General features: G+C 33.3%; 1 protein-coding gene across 11 annotated transcripts in view; it reads right to left on the bottom strand.

Annotated features, from left to right (window-relative positions):
- LOC136348488 (agrin-like) overlaps positions 1-21985 on the bottom strand; it is a 198601-nt gene that overhangs the window by 118057 nt on the left and 58559 nt on the right. For 6 of the 11 annotated variants that reach the window (XM_066299335.1, XM_066299339.1, XM_066299337.1 and 3 more), the window contains exon 1: positions 13283-13435. The exons of 1 other annotated variant lie outside the window; for it this stretch is intronic. Coding sequence is in view for 3 of the 10 variants with exons in the window: in XM_066299338.1 (XP_066155435.1) it covers positions 18539-18589 (51 nt within the window). In the remaining 7 variants the exon portion in view is untranslated. Of the gene's footprint in view, positions 1-13282; positions 13436-18538; positions 18590-21985 lie in introns of those variants that run through there. 4 more of the 11 variants (XM_066299338.1, XM_066299340.1, XM_066299345.1 and 1 more) reach the window with 1 other exon arrangement.

Raw genomic sequence — 21985 nt, 5'->3', positions numbered from 1 at the left:
CCACAGGACCTTAAGTTCATCGCAGAAGCTGTACATAAGTGTTAAAAGAATCATATCTCTTTTCTCACAATATCGCTTTATCGCTCTTATTTTGAGATGAACAGCCATCATTCACAGGAGTCCATCGGACTAAACAGAGGCGAATTTCATGTGAAGCGTATCAGCCAACTGGGAAGCAGTTTTTAATAAAGTTTTTCCTTGCTCTGCAGGACAAGGGTAGACGTAAACCTACTTCGAAGATTAAACTGATTAAAGTTTTTTTCGCACAAAAACTATTCCAAGGCGGGCCTGCAGATAAATAATTTTTGAACCATTCATTCTTTCATTTCCATATGACTGGATCTAAACCCAGTGGTCCCAAATCTCGATTTATCACATCCAAAATTCCGTTAAAGCTTATTGACTCAAATATGGATCTATAGGAGCTGAACGATCAGTAGCAAAAATTCCTTACCTTGATTTGGTATACCGTAATTGAGTGATAGCACTATCAATATCTCTTTGCCCAATTTACCCTGAATGCCTCCTACATTTTGGAACTTTTCAGCAAAACATTTACTTTTTCAGGTGCTGTTTTAAGCTCACAACAACTGCCTGAGATCCTATATGACTTGTGAACTTCAAGAGTTGAATAAGTGCAGTTTCAACTAAAATCGTCATTTAGAGGCACTGTCAAAATTGCGAAAGTAAGAATCAAAGTCAACCCGTATCTCAGGAACGGAAAGAGATATTACCATCTATTTTGTGGAGACATTTAGAGTTAGTCGAGATGATTAATTTGAGCTCTTCTCTAGTTAACTGCGTGCAAGCGGAGAAAAATAACAAAAATAAAGTACCTTCTCCGGAATTTTGAAGTTATTTTTCATATCGATCTGAATTAAATTATTTCGTCTCTATATCATTATCATCCATTAATACGCCGGTGAAACTCCTTCTAAGATTCTTCGAGGCATCTTCAGTTGAAGGTATTTTTAAGATAACTTAACGTAACAATTTTCAATCTTTATATGGCAATGTCAAAACATATTCTCTTACCTCCGTGAAATCGCAAATGTCATCTAGCCCTAAACGCTTCAGAAAATATGTTCCATATTTCAGAGAATTAAATAGGCTAAATACGAAAGGATGACAATATGATATATGGACGTACATAAGCAAAAGTAGGAAATTGAAAAACCGTATAAAATTTCCGTTGACGATGAAATTACCAGACCAATTTTTAAGTTATTATAGCCCTGACAAATGACAAACAATAATTTATATGCAAATGTAGGCCAGTGTAACGACACTTGGAAATTATCGCTCGGTAGCAAAGTTTTAATCAAAACTTCTGTGTGTTATTAAAGTTTTTTCGATTAAATTTTACAATAACGAATATTTTCCGACGACAAATCTGGCATTCGGCTCTGTAACCAAATGAATTATGTTAAAAGTTTTAAATTAATTGCGGAAAATTCGAAAAGGAAGCAGAATGGAATTGCGAAAAGAAATTGTCGATTCACGACATTAGCGTTGCCATGAGAGTGAGCGGAACGACAGAGCTGTAATGGCCACTAAATATTTTTTCCTTCGACAGTTTCGTTAAAAGGGCAACTCTAAGTTCGCAAAAGTCGTTTAGCAAATTTATTTCCCCAGTTAAAGGCTTAAAGCAGTCAAGAGAAAATTTATGAATGTACAAGTATCCAAGGAATAGTAAAATATCGTGAAAGACAATTAAACTAAAAATCAATTGTTGAATGGTACAGAGAATGAATTAGTTTTGTGTATTTTTGAAAATAATCACATAGATTACACCCATAAACTAAGACATCTACACGAAATACACAACACGAAAGAGGCGAAAAAGGGATAGGTCTGATAGGTGATATATCGCCCTCAGCTCAATTCCCCCGCCTCAAAATCAAAATGAGTTTGAAACTTCCTAAAAAATGTATTCAAATACATCGAATAAGTCTCTGCGAAAGTAGGCGAAAAGTTGGTATATATTAAGGGACAGGCAGAAATGCGGTTGACAGCCCTTTTGCAGCTGCTGCTGAAGCCCTGAACTTCTTATTTGATATTCACTCTATGTCGCGACTATATGCGGTTTGTACACCGCTAACTTACCAAATGTATTTTTCGAGGGTTATTTTGTTGTTATAAGTGGAAATAACACCTTTCATAAACCATCAATATCGAATATTGCGTTTCATCCTTTATGGAAGTAGTTCGAAACCAGCCTACACACTTAATTGAAAAGTTCTGAAATATGCTTAATATCGGCAACTTTATTAATTTTCCATTTCTATCTATTTTCAAGTATTTTTGATTGAAGACGGAGAAGCATGAAATTCACCTTAGAAATTAAAAAAAATTAGCTATTATTTAAAGAAACTGCTTTACGGTTTCCCGAGATACTGTTGCTCAAATTTGGCGTGATAAAGCAGTAGTTAAGTCCTCCCCTCTGGAAATTTTCTAGAAAATTTTGAATTTTTTGAAGTGATATTCTTTACTTAAGTCGGTCTATTTAGAAGTTACGTATATTGACTATGAATTACCATAAGTGAGATTTTTTAGTGTTTCTTCTTGTGTGTACGAGATAAAGCTCTAATTGAAGCATAAAGTTTTAAGCAACAGAGGTTAGATTGGGTGCAATGATGAAACAAGAATTACTTATCTCAAATCAACGTTTAGAAATCATGCCATGGCTCATGTCTATTGTTCAGCGATTGAAACGGGAAATTTTCAGAGTTTCACAATATTTACATTCTTAAATTTCATACACATTAGTCTTGTTATTTTTCGTTCTCATAAGTTCAACATTAATAGGTGTGTCCGTCCGAACCCTTAGTAGAGGGCGAATGTTATTCTCAGTTAGTTTTAACTGAGAATAGTGTGCAATTTCACCGCGCCAACAACCCCTATATGTCTGTGAAACGTTATTTCCAACTGAAATAAAAGAAAAAGTGAACAATCCAACTTAAATGTATAGAAATATTTAAAACGAACCTTTTTTGCGACAATAGTTTCTCGTTTTATTTGCTCACTTGTAAATGGGATTTTTGTTTAAATTTTGTTTTACTTTTATGCCCCGACGAAATCTTGCTGGTCAATGATTTTTCAATAAATATTTCTCCTAAGAAATATGATTACTAACCACCCAAAAGTGCTTTATGATTACTATATTAACATTAAAACTTGTCACCATCGTTACTGCAGAACGAGGAAAACAATATCTAGAATACATTTCTGGATTTCATAGCTTTATAAACTCAGTTGCCTCCTTTGGAATTTTGTAAATAGTTTTCCCAGAGTTGCATAGTGCATTTCTTTTGTCAAAAGTGATGAATTTCTGATAGGGCACGTTAGAGAGGCGCAGGAGAATATTTTTCATAAAATTTGCATTTCTTCGTTTTGTTCGTAGTACAAAATAACCATCTTTGCCGATTCTGGTGTCCAGAAGAGAAACAATAATCATAAATTATCGATGATAAAAATTTACAACTTCCAATTTGGGAAATGCGCACAATATCCTTACATAGGAAAAATCATTACACTTCTTTCGGTTTAGAAATTTTATACGTTTTTATTTTGTAACCATTATATGAACTACTGGCCAAATCAACTCCAAAATGCCAATTGTTACTTTAATTTTGAAAGTTTATAATTCAAAAAGAAAAAAAACATTCAAGCACATTTTGTTGCTGAATTTTAGAGCAAAAATTATAATTATATGAGTTACTCGGCTCGAAGTTAAGTTGATAGTTTTACGAATGTATACATAGCTTATTGTACATATGAATCCCAAAAGTACACCAAAAATCACTAAAACACACACGATCCGAAATAAAGATGGAAAACTAAACATAGACAACAACTCAAATGCATAATGACTAGCCAATAACGATTACAGTTTACGTATATCGCAAAAATAGGATTCACACTCATCTATGCTTAACTAACATGAATTAACCTTTATATCTATGATTTTCCGCCACGTTTCGAAATATTCAAGAAGATTTCGAAATAGCTAGTTGCTATTCTTCGAAGTAATCTACTGATATGGATCCTATATTTTCAACCTGTACACCTCAATTGAGTTTCTGTATACCTTATTGCCCTTCAATTTACAATTTACGTGTAATTTTACATTTCACCAGAGCAGAGATTGGGGGACTTATCCGCATGGGCGTAGCAATTAATCTCGCCATCTAATTAAGATCCTGTTTTGGTTTCCTATTGTTACAACAAAGGGCCAAAGTCCTAAAGTCCGAAAACTAACTTTCCTTTTATGGCCTGTCTTTGTTGATGAATTTTGCTCATTTATATTTGCCAATTGGCAGGCCTGAATAATTTAGCTAACGAGAAAGCATTGGTAATCCCTTTTGTTTCGCAAGGTAGCTTTCGCTTAAATCGCTAGGGACATGTTTCCTTATTATCATTAAAGTCCTTTCCTCATTTTTCTCTTTCAGAAATTTTATTCACGGAAATCCGTTAGGATCCCGTTTCCATAACTAGCGCTTAGGAATAACTCACTCCTGTAGAGCATTAAGTCTGGGATATATTGACATTTTTATGCGAACTTTATACCTAGATAAAGGATAAGGCCCCAATTTAGGGGAAGGTTAACAGTCTTACCAGTAATGTATAAGACTTTGTAACACCTCTATCTATTCTATTTTACATGGAAAATTCAAATTTTGCCGCAAGGGAAATTTACATTCTCTTCACAAAATGCTTTTGTGGTTAATAAATTGATTTATTGTATATACAAGGTGTCTCTAAAAGGTCTGTACAAAATTCTAACATAGATTCTTTAGGTTGATATACGATCATTTAACCCGGCTTAGCTTAGTACAAAAGTTCACTTTTTTTATTATTTCTCCTGTAATAAAAGTAGTTCAACAAAATTTCATATGAGGGGGTTTTTAGGGGCTCCTTTTACATTTTTTGCCCAGTACAGGGGGAGCCGTTAACGCAGTGTGAGCCCTTTCTAGTATAGAATGATTCGGTGTGATATTTAGTATTAATAAAAATTCAAACTAAAAACAAATAAAATCATATTCTTCAAAACGTTCTATTCAAATAAGGTATACCTTGTGGAAGTATCCATGAACCTTCTTTTTTGAGACATCAGGAGTTAAAGTCAAAATATTCATTTCGTAATTAATCTTGTCCAATTGTTAACGTCGGGATATGGATTATTCTATATCAGGAGGCGCCTACATATATTCCCTTATTGCATTTTATTTTTTAACTAATAGATGATAATCGCAATACTATGCACTTAATTTGATAATTTGTTCATTTATTGGGTGGAGTCTAGGCTAAAAGCAATGTCTTGATTGCTTGCTGAAACGAAGGTATCCACTGTTTCTAATAAATTGCACTGTAAGAAAGTACAAAAATAATTACCAATAGAAAAGAATAGGGAATTCACATTTATAAACAGAGCTTTTCTTCAATTGGAGCTTCCAATATCTCAAAGTATGAGGTCATCGAAGATTTTGATATGATAGATGTTTTTACATGACACATGTCGTGAAGTACAAATATTATTAAACAAAGTTTTGCAGAATGACAAAAAGCTTCACTCTTTTAAAAAGGGCCGACATAGTGCCACCGACGGCCTGTATACTCGACAACAAAAAGGTAGGATTTTAGATTTATCGATCCTAAAAATCGCCAAATACGACATTTTACTCAATTGCTGACATTGCAAAAGAGGTAATAAAAAAATAACAGCTTATTAACTGTATACAGGGCGTTATTACGATAAACTACACTTGTTAAGTTAAATTACATAATCGTCACAAACGTCTAAAGCTAATGTTTCATAGTAAAGTGGTGTCATAATCATTTTACATCTGCATATGCCACAATATTACATCACTGCTTTCGGTAAAATTAAAAAAAATAATTAAAACTTTGACATCCTGTATGTCGAAAACTTGTCAACTTTTAATCTCACACATTTAACCAAGTCGTATTATTTATTTAAAAATGTGCAATCACTAAGTAGGGTTCATCCTGTATATAGACAGAAATGCCCGGCAGATAATCAAGCCGGTAATTTTATCGTTCATCATTATAGAAATTCGAGTTAATCGAAATTGCAGTCTCAAATGGAAACCTATATCCTTCCTTGGACTAGCTTTATGCTTATCTTAAACGCTGCCAGTCTACATGTCCAAATCGCTATCTGGAATTACCTTGGAAACTCTTTTATTGAATATGTTATTTTATTCCATTAGTAGACCGAAGTTAAGTAGACTATTCCACTATATCATGCGAGATTAAATTGATTACGAAAAGTCACTCAGTAACGTCTGGCATCTAATAAATCCATATATTTAAAAACATGTCTCAATTCCCCAGTAAAAAGTCCTCTCAAGAGGTTGAAAAGAAAGTACAGAGCATTATAGGAAAAGGTCGGAAGACATATCTGAAAGGGCTACATTCCTTTCGGAAAAGGTTAATAACGTAGTGGTTGGGTGAGGGCAACCTTTCTATTCGACCTCCTCGATAGCGTCTCATCTCTGAAAGTTGTAAAATGGCCTTTAGATTTAAGAGGATCTCCACAATACTTATAAAAAAAGTTTTGATTAGGTCATTCTTACTCTTTTCAGCTGAAGTGTGGTCCACACCACTATTTAATTAAGTCTAAAGGCTTAAAGAGGGAAAAACAGAAAAACGGAAAAGTTTAATTTCCATTCAGTGTGCTCAAATATACAAAGTTTTATACAGATGAGTGCTTCACGAGTGATTTAACTTATTTATTGTATCTCTTTTATCGTTGCTTCTTTCCTGGGAATGATATTAGTTGTAATCCGAGGATTTTGCTGTTTTTGGGGTAATCTAGAAAAAGAATTTTTCCACTGAGGTATAACCGGATAAAAATAGATTCTCTCCTGGCATCGTTAAATCGACAACGCATGCACACTAGACCGTCTGGAGATAAATAGTTCATATGAATTTCGAGAGAAATCTTTCCCCATCAACTTTTGATCCTGCCTGACAAATATGAGACCATCTTTCTTCAGCAGCAATATCCTTGGGAAAATCATATGTGAGGCTGGGGCTACCTTAACACGAGCCACCGCAAATCCTCCCTCGTACTTGGGAATATCGAATTTGTGAAACCTGGACAAACATTGCATTTCCTGAGATAGCGAAAACTCAATATTTTCCTTATAACTTTGTAACAACCAATGATAACAAAATATAATATAATTAATGAATTATGGAAGAACTAAAGACTCATAAGAGTTGAACTAAAAAATTTTGTCGCATCAAAGAAACAGCTCTAAATAATAGAATTTCAAATGCCAATAATTGATATCGCTCAGCTAATAATTCCTGACCGTTTTATCTTTCAGCACACGCACATGTATTGATTGAAATAATTTTCCGAAAAACGATAGGAATAATGTTTCGTGCGAATGATTCAAGAAAAAAGTTGAGAATAACATTTAAATTAAGTACAACATTGTTCATCCTGTTTCTGTACCTTGAAGATATATATTTATATTGCTCTAATGAAAAAAAAAGTCATTAAAAAATGTTGAATTAGGTGTGCTTGAATAAAATTATAAGTCTGAATCCAGATATAGTCATGTTTAATATCGCTGTGCCTGACTGGACATTATGCCTCTCACGATATTTTGCACAAAGCTTGTCTATAACGCAAATTAGTTGGATTAAAAAACTTTTTAGATTTTAGAACTTTTACATTAGAAAATACGCAGTATAAATTTATTGCAGAACAGCTCTCAGAATAAGACTTTATCGATTCATTCAGGAAATGTTTCAAATTTCTGTTTGTGCGTTTTATCCTATCTCATCCTGAAATATCTCAGTGAAAATTAGTATTAAGAGGATATTGCATTTCAGAAATTATGAGATGTTACACCCTGGTATTTTTTAAAAGTAAATATTAGATATATTTCCCCATCCGTTGCAAATGATCACCATAATTACATATTTTTGAGGTAGTGTTTTTCGTTTAAATCGATCGATTTTTGATTTAGATCCTATTTCGACCGTAGATTATATATCAGTTTGGAAGCTTATTGAAAATACATTTACAGATAAATAAATAAATTTTGAGGTACTTTGAAAATAACGAAAATAGATATCTAGGTTTTCTAGTCTCTCGGTCTCACAAATAAAAGAAATATTACAACACAAGTTAGCTTTTACCCTTCATCCAAATGATTCATTCAAATAAATGATGGATTAAAAAAGTACCTCCACCCCTTGTAATTTTCACAATATAAACATTTTAGAGACGAGATTTTTTCATTTATTTGATTGATTTAGATCCTATATTACTCTCCTAGATATCTCTTTTGTGGATGTAAAGCCTTAACAATATATTTTAAACATTTTCATAAGGTTCTTTCAAAATCACGAAAATAAGTCTCAAAGGAAATAAAACAAACATGTTTACATGTAAATATAGCTATATTAAGAGAATATTGAGATTTTTCGTTTGAATGTCTACGTTTTTGTACGATGTGTTCAGCAGTAGGCGATCTCATGAACGGTTACAAATTTGATTAAATGGGAGGGAAATAGTGAATATAAGGAACCAGTTTGACGATATAAACAAATCTGCAAAATAATTTTTGATTTTTGCAGTTATTTAGGAAAAACTGAAATTTTCGAATGTCTTTAATTTTTTTCACACTGAGTTGTGGTAAGAGTTGGACGAAATCTAAAACCACTCAAAATTAAATATAAAAAGTCAACGAATTTGTGATAAAACATAATCTTGAAACTGATAGACCGAAAAAACAGAAATAATTTTGTAGATTTTTTTGCAGCATGAAACTATTCTCGATAATGCCCAACTTTTCTCTTTCGTTTAACCAAGTCTATATATATTACCATTAACAAGATCTCCATGTTGATCATCCTTATCATTGGACACAGGGCATACCTACTGAATTAAGCAATAGATTTGGATCTACTCGCATAGCTAAAGCAAAATAATCTATTATCATAAAGTCCTTTGATTTCGAAATATTTTTTCCAAACAGAGATATATCATTTGAAGCAAATATTTTACACACGTATATAGCGCTATATCGTGATACATAACTATAAAACGACCCCACTGTGAGTTTAAATTTGTAGGCCGTCTGGTCACCTTATAAAAGGCCTTTTCTTGTGGATAAAAGTCCTTCCTAAGGCTGTCATTAGAGTGTATAGAGAAAAGCAAATGTTTTGGGAGAAACAATTCTTTTGTCTTTAACGGAAACTTGAGTATGAAAGTTTCCCCGTTGGGATTTTATTGCTCTCAGAACCCACAGGCAGGACAGAACAATTTCAAAACCAACAGGCTTTTTAAAACCAACAGGCTACTTATGTCTTTATATATTTGACCCTTGAAACTTTTCCTTGCGTTTGTATATCCAAGAAGCTACACTCCTTTTAATACATTTTTTATTCCTCCGAAAGTTTTGCCCAATTTTGAAGTTTAGGCTTCTTTACTTTAAAACAATCTGACGGGAACGTGCCTAAGCTTACTAAACAGCTTTCACGGAAGTATTTTTGATGTCACAAAATGGCCAACTCTTTGACGTACGGGGTTCCGGAAAATAACTAGATCGAATGGCTTTGGGAAGTCTAGACACGCTTTCTTTATCGTCAAATATTATAGATTAAATATGAAGTTTACTCCTTTATTGGAATTTTCCAGAAAAGAATTCATTGGAATAATGAGATATTATAATAGGTCAGGAGCAATAGGAATATGAACAATTTATTTCAATTAAAATCATAATATCTTTCCAGGCATATGAGGAAAATGATAAAAAGAAAACTAGAGAACTAAAAAGAAAAAAAAAACAAATTTTATTTACTTTAAAATTATAGATAAATTAAAACTAAAAACAGGGCTGTAGGTATATTTTTGGATCAGCAGCAAGCACATATACAGGGTATACCAAAGTAAGTCGCATCTTTGTCGACATTGTTATTAATAGAGATAGAAACCGACTTTAAATTGGAAATAGTTGTATTTTGCTGAACTGGTTGTGACGGTAATACTAGAAAAACAATTTATCCCCACCTTCAAGGAATAATAGAAAAACCCTCGTTTTCAATAAAACATCGTGCATGTTTATAAACGCAATTAAAACTAATGTAATTCTACAGAAAAAATGTCCATAACTTTTTTTTCCTACAATGAATATTTTTTAAGACATTAAGTTATTTTTATTTCTAATTGAATATGCAGCAATCAATCAAATTGAATTAATATAGCAAGCGCTGAGTGACTAAAAGTCAAAAATGTCAAATATAATGCATTCGTTTGATAAAATATAAAATCTGAGGCATTTCTAAATTTATAATAAATATGCAAAAATATTTTAAAGCGCTTTTTTCATGCAAAGAGAAATTGTGACACATTAGAATCGTTCATAATATCTAACAAAAACTATTCATTGTGGATCAAAACGTTACTTAGGTTTTTTGTATAAAGTTAAACTAGTTTTAATTTCCTTTACAAATATACACAATTTTCTATTTAAAGAAAGTGTTTCTTTAAATAATGTTTACAACGCGGTGTTCGAATATTTTTTTAGCATCACCTTCGCAACCAGCTTAAGAAAATATATCTTTGCAATTTAAACTCGGGTTCTATCTCTACTAATAACAAAGTTAACAAAGGTGCACACTTAAATTGGTACACCCAGTATGATTACATCTATATATTATATTTTTATTATATTATTACGCGTTATGATTCAAAAACTCATAAAAATTTGATATTCGCGTACGGGGTAATTTACTGTTAATGGGTACTGAAAATGTGACGCATATCTCTTTGAAATAGATAATGCAATATATAATAAATATTGGAAACACTGGCTAGAGGCAAAAAAAATTAAATTCTACGCATGGAAAAGGTTGCTATTAAATTTAGCCGTGTGTGAATAATATTAGAGACACGCGCGGTAGTTAAGAAATTTATGTAACGAGATTATATATTGTAGTACTCCTCAATATGCTAATACAAATTAAAAAAAAAAACTTTTTTAATCAACTTTAAAATCCTATATCACATATCTGCGTATTCGTATAGAAAATCCTGTTAAATTTTCCCAATTTTAATTAATAAATTAGTAATGTATTTCAGTCCATATCTTAACCAGGATACTCTGTATATTAGTGCTGAAATCAATATTACCATATAGGGGTTAGTTTATTAGCAGAACTTCGGCATGCAATAGAAATCTTTATCTTAGTGCAAGTAAATAAGTCACCACATCAGTTATATACCACCAAGAAACGCTTCGTTTTTGTTTTAGTACTGGATGTTAAAAAAAAATCATCATTCAGAATTTAAAATTTTGCTGAAAGGCCGGTTTGTGTGTAGTATGAAAAGTATACTTACAGTAGAAAGGAAAGACTCTGCAAACATTTTTTTAACACTAATTGGATTTCTTGTTTTTTCTGGAAGGGCTAGAGCACCCTTTCATTGTATCAACAAGAGTATTATTCCATGTTGGTACCGTTGTCGTTATTTCGACACTTTTCAAAAAAAAGCGTTCATAAGAATTTACGAAGTCGCCGCATGCAGCTTGGAAACGTGTGCCAATAGATTATTTCTTAATATGTGCATTCTACGCATTATATTCTATGTATTTTGCGTATTAAAGTGTGTTTATTTTCAAAGTAACTTTCGACTTGTATTAAAAGGTGTCGAACAAAGTTAAATTTGCAGCGTTTCTCATTATTCTATGTCTAGGTAGAGTAGTAAGCTAAAGCAATTTTTACACCGTATATAAGTTTTCCAAAAAAAATCTCTAAAACTTTGCTCATTTAACCCTCTTTGAATCTCCTAGAGTTTCCAAAATTCCAACACATTCCCCACTAATTTGGGCCACATTGTATATAGACCGTTCCATTTGAAATAACAAAGTCTACTACTAGTAATAACTAATTAACTGCCAATAACTAGAGTGTAGGCTGTTATTTGAATTAAATTTCTAACTTCATTTACGTCATACGTTTTAGGTCAAACCGTTTTTGAAACATTAACGATCTTGTAGACCTATTTTCTACTCTATACATATAAGGAGGATTGGGGTAAATGGGTGTGTTTTAGTCTCCAGGAAGTTCGTAATCGTGAAACGCAGGATAGTAATTATATTAATACGAATTTTTTTAATTTATAAAATAGTAACATTACATGAAGAATTCTGAAATTGAATGGTCGTCCATTTTAAAAGTACCTAATTATATCAATAATCGGCAATTTTCTCCAACAAAGAGTGGTTGTTGTAAATGACCTATAACTAGGTTTCACATATGCGTGTGTTTAAATAATAAATTACAGCTATGCCCATCAATAAATCAGGGTAGACGATTTCATTTATTTTTGACTAAGGCGGTGTATATCAGGCTCTACCAGATACTTTTGTTTGCAATAGCTCTTTGTTTACTCGATAGTTCAATAGACATTTACCCAGTTATTTACGAGGGCATACATGAAATTGAAATTTCTCTTCTTTTATTTCTGATCTAGATATTCCTAATTTGTATTTGAAATCAGCCCCCTATCTCTGAACACGCTGTTCGGGAGATTTAACATAAGAAAACCGCCTCGAATGGAAATAAATATTTGCCCTAGACACGCAATACTTAAAATTTGTTACCATTCCGTTGTTCCTGGTGTCTCTATTTATACTGCTTTATTATATAAACAAATTTGTCTCAAAAATTAATGCAATTAAGGCTATTGTGTGACGGTCCAATCGCTCAATCTTTTGCATAATTTTTGCATAAATTTGCCTTACCAAGCGTGTAAGTTAAAAATTAACTGTAGAGAAAATAGAGTGCTGCAAATTGTCATTGATATCCGCTCTACGGCTTGGATTTAAGCTTATTTTCTATGGTTTCACTAATGAAACTGAAAGGTAAACAATAAAAAACATGATCCCCGTAAATTGATTAAATTCGAGTCAAAGTCAATTAGCAGCAAAGTATCGCGTTTCACAGTTCATGCCACCATTGTTGTTTCACTCATTCATACTAGGGAAAAATTTACGAAGAGCAGAAACTTTTGTTCTTGACATCTGGCTATAAAGGACAATCACTTTCTGAAGCCGTAATCCAGAAATATACATAAGAGCCTTTCAGAAGCACACTCATAAAACTTTGAAGCACTTCCGATCGTATAAAGCTAACCAGGGCTAAAAAAGTTTTGATTGATTTTCGCTTTTTTTCTATCCCGCACGTTACAAAGTGCACAATCAGCCTTTTGGGGTTCAGCAGCCGAAAAACTCACCTAACAATAATTACTTTGGCAGGAAAATCATTCCGGAAAATATTTAGCGGAACTAGTGTTAATTCCACACCGAACAGCGACGGATAGAAACACGTGTTTTCGCGCCGGGAGCGCTACAGGATTTGCAACAGGATTGTCGCCTGAGTCCTGCAGCCTACGTTCAACTGTCGGCTTGCGTTGGACGAAGGACTACAGGACTAGTCCTGAAACGGCGATGGTGGGGAGCGCATTCACAAGACGGTGTCCTGCTGGTCACTCGGCCTCCCGATCACCTGCTTCTCTATTGTCCGGAATTAAGCTCTATTTCTAAGCACGTTCTTGTACCGCGTCTATTATGGTATCGCTTATATTGAATAGGCTTGTTTATTGCACTTGAAATAAGGCGATATAACAGAACAATCAAACATCAAAATGGATTCCGTATTAATTTATATCCAGATTCACTCGTTTCGGCAAAGGATTTTATTTAACGCTATTTTTGCCATTAGCAATAGTAAATTAGGAAATGAAAGTTTTTCGTTTCTATTTGGTCAGAACAGAAGTTACAAGACGCGACGATTTGTTTTACATATTTAGCAAAAATACCATTCAGTTCAAGGTTTTTTTCTATTCGGATAATGATATAAATTTGTGTCTCAGACAAATACGAACTTCAAATATTTTTTTGAGAAAAAATAATCGCACAGTAGCATTCAGTTTGACAGATAATTTTCGAAAAAATTTATTCGATATGCCGCATGTTTGAAAGAAATATGTCCAACATGATTTGAAAAATGGTAACAAATGCGAACTTGGTTGAGAAAAGCCAAAATTGATATCTTCCTTAGTTATTTTTTCCCCAGTTATGGCAAGAGCTCGATATAAACTAAAACCATGTGTTCCTTAGAGTTTTTTTATAACCTTTTTTTCAAAATACGAATCTGGTAAGTTTTTTTCAATTTTATTACAATCTTTTATTTCAAAGTGGTTCACATATGTATCATATTCCGCAATTTACGCAATGTTTGGGTTTCTCATTACTTTTTATTATTTTACGTGCCTATCTACTTTACTTACGTGTCCTTAACGCCACAAAAGTGACGCAGCTTATTTTTGGCCTAGTTGTACATTAGCTAAATTACAAAAATTGTTCAAACAAATGATTATTACTTTATAACATGGCTTGAATGCCACAATTAAAACTTTAAGTCACATTTTTGGGGTAATAGTTTTGAGAGATGTAAGAACTACTCTTTCTAATTTTTCTTCTATCTCAAAGGTATGTCGATAAACATGATTTTTGACCCAGTCTCAAAAAAAAATTAAATGGGGTGATGTAACCCATTTAATTTTTTTTTGCCAAAGGTGCACCTATCCATCTTCCAGGAAATCTATAAAAATACATTTTCCTGTACAACTCTTGAATTATGCGAGGGTGTGCCATCTTGTTTGGAGTCAACACTTTTGTATTAAAGCCAACTGGGGATTATTTAAGAGTTCCTCCAGATTCCATTTACGTAAAATAGTTATAAAAATGTATCAAATATTCGAACCAATGTTTTAAATCTAAAGTAATATTAATAACGTGGAATGCTGTAGATATGGAGATTCTCCCTGAACCAAAATTATTTATTTCTCATGCTGAAAATTTAATTCTTTATAGCTCGACACTCATTTTCCTAAATAATTTATTGCAGACAATTGACACATTTCACCGTTAGTTTAAAGCTTCTGACAAATTCTAAGTTTATTTGGATGGTGTCTTTATTTGTATAAAACAAACTCGACTGTTGATTTTGAGTTACCTCCGGTGTATTCAATTTTGCGAAGCGATAGTTTAGGACTTTCAGTAACCGATAACATGCTCTTGTTGTTCTTCGTTATAGTGTTTGGCGCGATTTGTTACTTCGAGTCGTCTACAAAATCATGGCCTGATGATATTCATTCGGAGCAAACAACTTCATACATACGGTCTGCGTTAATTGCATTATTAAACATAAAATGTCACATTTTAACAAATAAAATTTTTCTTCAGATAGAAAGTTTAATAATGTCGGTTTAAAATGCCGTAAGATATTAAATGAACAATCAAAAACTAAAAAATGCCTCAAGATTTTAAAATTTTTAACCACTATGTTTGACTCGAGCATTTTAATATATTGAAAGTCTTCTACGTTTTGTTTCGTGAACATAATGTTTTTTTTTTAATTATCCATATCTTCTTTTGCAGCCCAAAAGATTTTTAAAAATCGCCATAACGATTCCATGATATTAGCCAAAGCTGTTAGATGATATTTTATTAAAAATTTTGATGTGGGGGGAACTAACTTGAACATCAATTAACAGACTATTCAACAAACATTGTTTATTAATTTGTTTTCTACATTGGTAAAATGTGCCGAAGCAAAATTTAAGGAATTACAGCTCTACGCCACTGAATTTGTATTCAGTCGGCGTTTAGAGTTAATCTAATTAAAATCGTATAACAGACACTCACTGTATAAGGTAACAAATCAAAAAGAACTTTTTGAAATTGTCGTGTAACTTTTTTTGAGTAAAAAGCAAACATATTCCAAAATATCGACCAAGGTTATAAAATGGCATTATAACGAGAATTCGAGGATGGATTGATTCTAAAACCGCCCTGAATAAAAAATCAGTGAGATAGAGCTATAATGAACAAAACTTTGCTTCGGCAGGTTTTCATCAAAGCCCAATTAATAAAAAAATATTTGTTAAATCGTGTGTTAATTCATTCCAAACTTAGTTGCTATTTAATCACTTAATGGGACCCTTTCTGCATTTCAAATGAAATATTATTTAATAACTTTAATAAATAGTACGCGTCGGTTTTACATTTTTATTTGGAAATAACCTGTGTCTTTTTTCTCGGGAATAAAAACCAATAAAACTGAACATGCTCCCATATATTAACCAGGGCTCTTATTAGATGACATTACAACTATAATTCAATATTTACAGTAGATATGAAATGTAGTTGGTTAAAATTTTTTGATTTTTACAGTACATTTTTCGTTGCCCTATACAGCACTAAAAAACTTATTTTCATTCAAATTTAGCCTATGTACCTGTCAATTCTAGAAAAATTCTTTTCCTAGATCTTTTCTGTCATTCATCGTTATATCGTACATCAATAAAAAAAACTCAAAAAGATCCTAAAACTTAATAGAATTTTCCCTCAAAAATAAAAAAATCATTGTCTCCTCGAATAGTAATTCACACTTTTTAATATGGCGAATACCTATATTTTTACACAAATTGGATGAAAAGACCAATTTAAATGCCGCTGTGCTGTGGATTTTTCCTCGAAGTTAAGAACATTTTAGGTTCATGTAAAATTAGGATTTATATCAATAGAGAAAGATTGTAGATACATTAACAAAAGCGAATACCGTTTAAAAATTAAACAAATTAAAAAGTATGTTAAAAAAAGAAACCGAATAGCATTTTTTTATTCGTTTCTGTTCTAAAAAAATACGTTTAAAATTTACAATATTTAAATTGATGTGATATCATCTTTGAGATAATATATATATATATATATATTCTCTTACTGCAACACGTCATGTTAATATTTTATTTAATAAACAATTTTTTCCCTGTATTTGTTCGTGATTCTAATCGGATTACAATAGGTACCTCGAACGATGGTTTCCTAGTGGTGACTCGATATCGATTGAATCTCACTGTGTTTAAAATCTTTAATGAAATATTTTCTATTACAAAGAAATGTATGTCATATTTACCTAAATAATGCCGAAAAAGTGCTCCTTCCGAAGACATTAAATTCATCAACACGTTTGAAAAGTCAGTTTCAAATAACAATTATGAAACAATTAACACAAATACCTATAGCATGGTGTTCCAACAATTCTATAATTAAAATGAAAACTACGAGCGCCGTGAGGAATTTTCATTTGGTGAGGTATTGTTTCAGAGGTTAGATCTCCGTCACTGATATTTAATTGACTCCATTCGCCCTAATGAAGTACGCATTCGGTTTAGGACTGACCAATTTCTCTATATGAGTGGAAACGGGACGGACTAATGTTGAGACCAGCTAAGAAATTTCCTGTTTCACTGGAATTCGGTTTTCGCCTCTGAGGCTGTGCTATGCCAAATTCCAAATGGACGGGATTAGAGCGATTCTCTGGGTTGATTTTGCGTTTCCGCATTCCTTCATATGAGAACTACTACCATACGAATCTTTTTGCATTGAAAACGGTTAGAAGCTATTGAGATATTAAATATTCGAGATAACTAAGTCTAGGTTTAGAGTCTGCGCGAAAATGCAATTTTCCCGGCCTTATATTAACATAAACGAAGGAGCACCGGTTAAGGCCTACACAAGGATTATTTGTGTAGCAAAACCTTGCGGCGTCATTGCTGGCTTGCTGGTACGCCATTCTATTTAATTTATGACCTAAGCGAGAACATCCGTCTCTAATACCTCTTATTTACGTTTCAACAATTATTAGGGAAAAGACGTAAAAAGCTCTCGGAATAGGTAATGCGCCGGCTGAAAATAACACATCATTAACCGTCATTAAGTGACAGGAATTTTAGCAATAGATATCTCAGAAAGAAATATTTAACAATAGACGTGTATCGTACCCTTTAAAGTTGCGCTGACCTTTGTTAAGCAAACAAAAGAGCTTAAAATTCAATATAAGACGGCGTCGTGGCGGTCTTATTGAAGCTCAGTTATTAAACGCTTCCCCGACTAACCAACTGGCATGTTTGCTATGTAAACAAACAACTTGCCAAGAAATAAAACCACCAGAAATCAATATGACAAAGCTATTGAACCACGGTTTCTTTCAGGAGCTTCGGTTTCGGGGTATACCTCACTGTTGTTGTTTGTTAAAGAGCTGATGATTGCGATAAGCCGATCGCCGCAATATCGTTTTTCCCCAATTCAATTTACTTAATCGGTTCTTGAATTGCTCAATTCCACAGAACATTGCTTAATTTGTGCATTCAGCTTTGACCGAAAATGAATTCCTACTAATTACGTCGCGTTGGGACTATTATTTTATAATGTCCTGACGGTCGATGTAGGCGCAAACATTAAAAGTCAGACACAAACTAATTACAATTGTGTCGCTACAAGCCTAAAAAAATCAAAATTTGATAAACGCAAATAACCGTTGCTTAGCCACTCAAGGGGAAAAATGAATTTTAAACTTTGTACCAGTGGGATTAAGTTGACTGAAGAGCTGAAATCGAATTAAATTTAATAGGGTTTTAACTTACCCACAACGTCCTGAACGTAGGTCTTCACTTCCAAGTTAAAAACTTTCTCATCTGAAACAAAAATATATTACTTGCTCGACAGTCGTGTCAGATAGTCTCCTGGCGCATGCTCGCAAGGCACTGACATACAACCAATATAAGACCTATGTTAACTAACTGAAATGAATTATTACCACCTCCAGTTTCTAAGTATATGTGTCTTCAGGGAGGGAGTTTCAGTGCTTTTGGGCACAATCAGGCTACAGCAGTTCATTTATTAGACCCTAAAGTGGAAAAGCTGGTTTAATCCACGACTTTGTTTCAAGTTTTTGTTCCCAGGCGATGTCTAATATTGTTTCTAAATGAAATAGGGAAACTGTGGGAATAGGAACAATCTATTAACCGAATTTCTTTGGTAAGGAAATCCAGAAAATTTAATAACTTTCAACAGCATTTTGAGAGTCAATACTGAGCGTTCCGCACTAAATGTTGCCGCAAGTTTTTGCCATAAATTTACATAAAAATTAATGAGTTCGGGAATAATACATATGTTCCATTGAGGTGTATATATTTACGTTAATTTATATCAAAAATGCCCTATATATTAAATAAAATCGTACATATTCCTAAATCATATACAGAGTAAACTATACAAAACGGTCTACTAGTTTCACAACTAAAGCGACATCCATATCCACAGGAATCTTAGAAATATAGTTTGAGGCAGTTTGAAGCTCGCAAAAACAGTGATCAGAGTAATCTTACGTCAGAGAAGAAACTTGTTTAAGTTATTATTTGAGGAAATTACTTTATGAATTCCCAAGATATCAGCGCTCCCCTTTAGAAATTTACAGGTTCAATTTTGAATTTTTCAGATGCTGTTTCTCAGTTTAATGGGCTGATATGAATCATATATTAAACCTCAATATCTAAGCTGAGATGCTGAATCCTTGAAAATGCAATTTGAGAAACTTGAAAACGTTTCAAAATAGTGAATCTAGATATGAAAATGTCTCAGCACCTATCACGAAAACTAAAGATTTTACGACTCGATTTACTTAAACTTATAGAGCTCATAGAGGCAATTAATTTGAGCTGTTATTTAAGGTAATTGCCCCACGGGTTCCCACGCTATCGCCGCTCAAAGTTTGAAAGCTGCAGTTGAAGTCCTGAAGCATTAAAAATACAGCTCAGCAAACACAAATTCACAGCAGTATGAAATCGCCTGTACAATGAAATAAAGACTAACTGTGGTCTACCTGAGCATGTAGATCATACATACTCTATTGCATATCGCCTGTATGTATTTTGTATAATAGTCTATTGGTTAGGGAAATATACAAATATTTATGCGGGTTCGTTACACGATATCTTGCAAAAAAACTTCGATTTTGAGGGAATCGCAACTTTATACATATTACACTGCACAAAAACAACAATAAAACCAATTAATGTTTCATAAGCTTATGGTGGTATACTTCTGATAGGTACATATTAGCGACTCAGTATTTGTGTATCGCAGCACGGTGATTTAAAGGCCGTCCGAAGATGCCTACTGATAAAGGCCCACTACAAGTTTTGTAGTATAGGGTGGACAATCTATTATAAGTTGTCATGTCCATTTAATGCAGAAGACCCATGGATTAGTACTTGTTAGGATGCACCTTCTCTTTTGCATATTGTTTTTCTTGTCTTGATGTTTAGCCCAGACAAACCAAACGATTCACTATTCCCATCTACTATGCTGTTCAATACCATTTAGTTGTCCATGGTATATTCGCTCACAAAGATACCAATAAAAATATCACTTCGTTGGCATATCCAGGTCTACTGCTGGCATATTGCAGCACCAGCGCGTACCGGCGTATGACAGCATGGTGATTTAACGGCTGCCCGGACATATTGATAGCGGCTCTTTACCCTTTTTGCTGCACAAGGCTGGTGGATTATTGCAAGTCGCGCTGTACATTTAATACAGAAAACCCATAGTTTTGTGTTGGCTGGGAGATTGAGAGACCTTCATTTTGGGGCCCCTTCGAACCAGCGAAAATTCAAATATTTAGGATAATTCATCACGAAACATCATCGCTGACAATTTCTAAACCAAAAAGCAAAAAGGAGCTAGTTCGCTTAATGGAAATTTTTTGAAAAGCTTCGAAATATTTTATGTACCTTTTTTTCCTTAAATCCACCAGTTTGGGTCCTATTTTAGCACGGGATAAGACATTTTCCAGTCTGAAATTTTTAAAAATGCATTATGAACCAACCTTAATTTGGAACTAAACTAAAAATTTTGAAAATCACTCTCAAAGTTACCCAGATTCTTAACGGCTAAAGGAAATATATATTACTTCTGTGGTTGAGTATTAAAGTCAGGTAATATGTAGTTATTTCCATAACAGGCGAAGAAAGTAACTCTTACCGCAGGAGCGTGAAATGTAGCTTACGCATGACAGATACGGACAACAATCAGGCGAGTGTTCAGAAACTCTTTTACTCCTTATGCTATAGTACTTCCAAAGATCATAGACCATATACAAAAAAAGTGATTAAAAAAGTTTAATCGACCAAGACTCGAACCCGGGTTATCGCATTACAAATGCGATACTACTTCAATCTGGTCAGTACAGATTTGCGCATGCTTTAGAATGACCAAATAGGCGATGATTTTAAGATATATTGACTAGTAGCTAAGTCGCCGTTGCCTATTTGCTTAATACATTGTTTCTTTAATCCATTTATTTTTTCTAACATAAGCGTGTGTTAACACTTCTTGTTTCCCTGTATGAAATTACTTTCATGATTGGTCATGAGAAAAATGTATTTGTTTCGAGATCACGACTTTTTCTATTATTTTGGATAAGCATAATGTTTGAAGAACGGAGCTAAGTCAAGATACGGTGGCTTATCCTCGCGATTATACTAATTTGACAATATACAAATCCACACTTGAAAACCATACCAACAAACGACCCTTTTCATCTAGCTAATTAGACAGAATGTCACAAGTTTTGGTCTATTTCAACATTTATATAATTCGTAGCCAGACCGAGAGGTAAAGCCTGCAATTACGCGTGCGGAATAAGGCACGAGATTAGTCCTTTACGAATTTCTGCCAGTTTCACTCTTAGGGCAATTTGCATTGTTTTGTTGCGTCAGATCGAGATTTAAGCGTCGCCAGTAAATTTCGGATTTGAAATCAACTTCACCGGCTTTGGGCCCAGCTATAAATATCACAAATTAAAAGGCACAGCCGAAAGGGTGCTCGAGGAAATACAATTAAAATAAAACGATCTGTCTAATTGGAATTTGTGTTTTATTAAACTGGGAAGTGATGGATATATCAATATTTACTCAGTTAAGATTGATGGGAATTAAAGCCTTGAAATCCTTCGGATGGTTATTAAAATTCTAAACGTTACGCAGGAAGATTATCTAAATTATCAATATTCCGTGTAAATTGGGGCG

The sequence above is a fragment of the Euwallacea fornicatus genome, chromosome 33, assembly GCF_040115645.1.
Source record: "Euwallacea fornicatus isolate EFF26 chromosome 33, ASM4011564v1, whole genome shotgun sequence".
NCBI classification, from domain to species: domain Eukaryota; kingdom Metazoa; phylum Arthropoda; class Insecta; order Coleoptera; family Curculionidae; genus Euwallacea; species Euwallacea fornicatus.
Note: the sequence above shows the minus strand (reverse complement) of the source record. Positions and strands in the feature narration are given on the sequence as shown.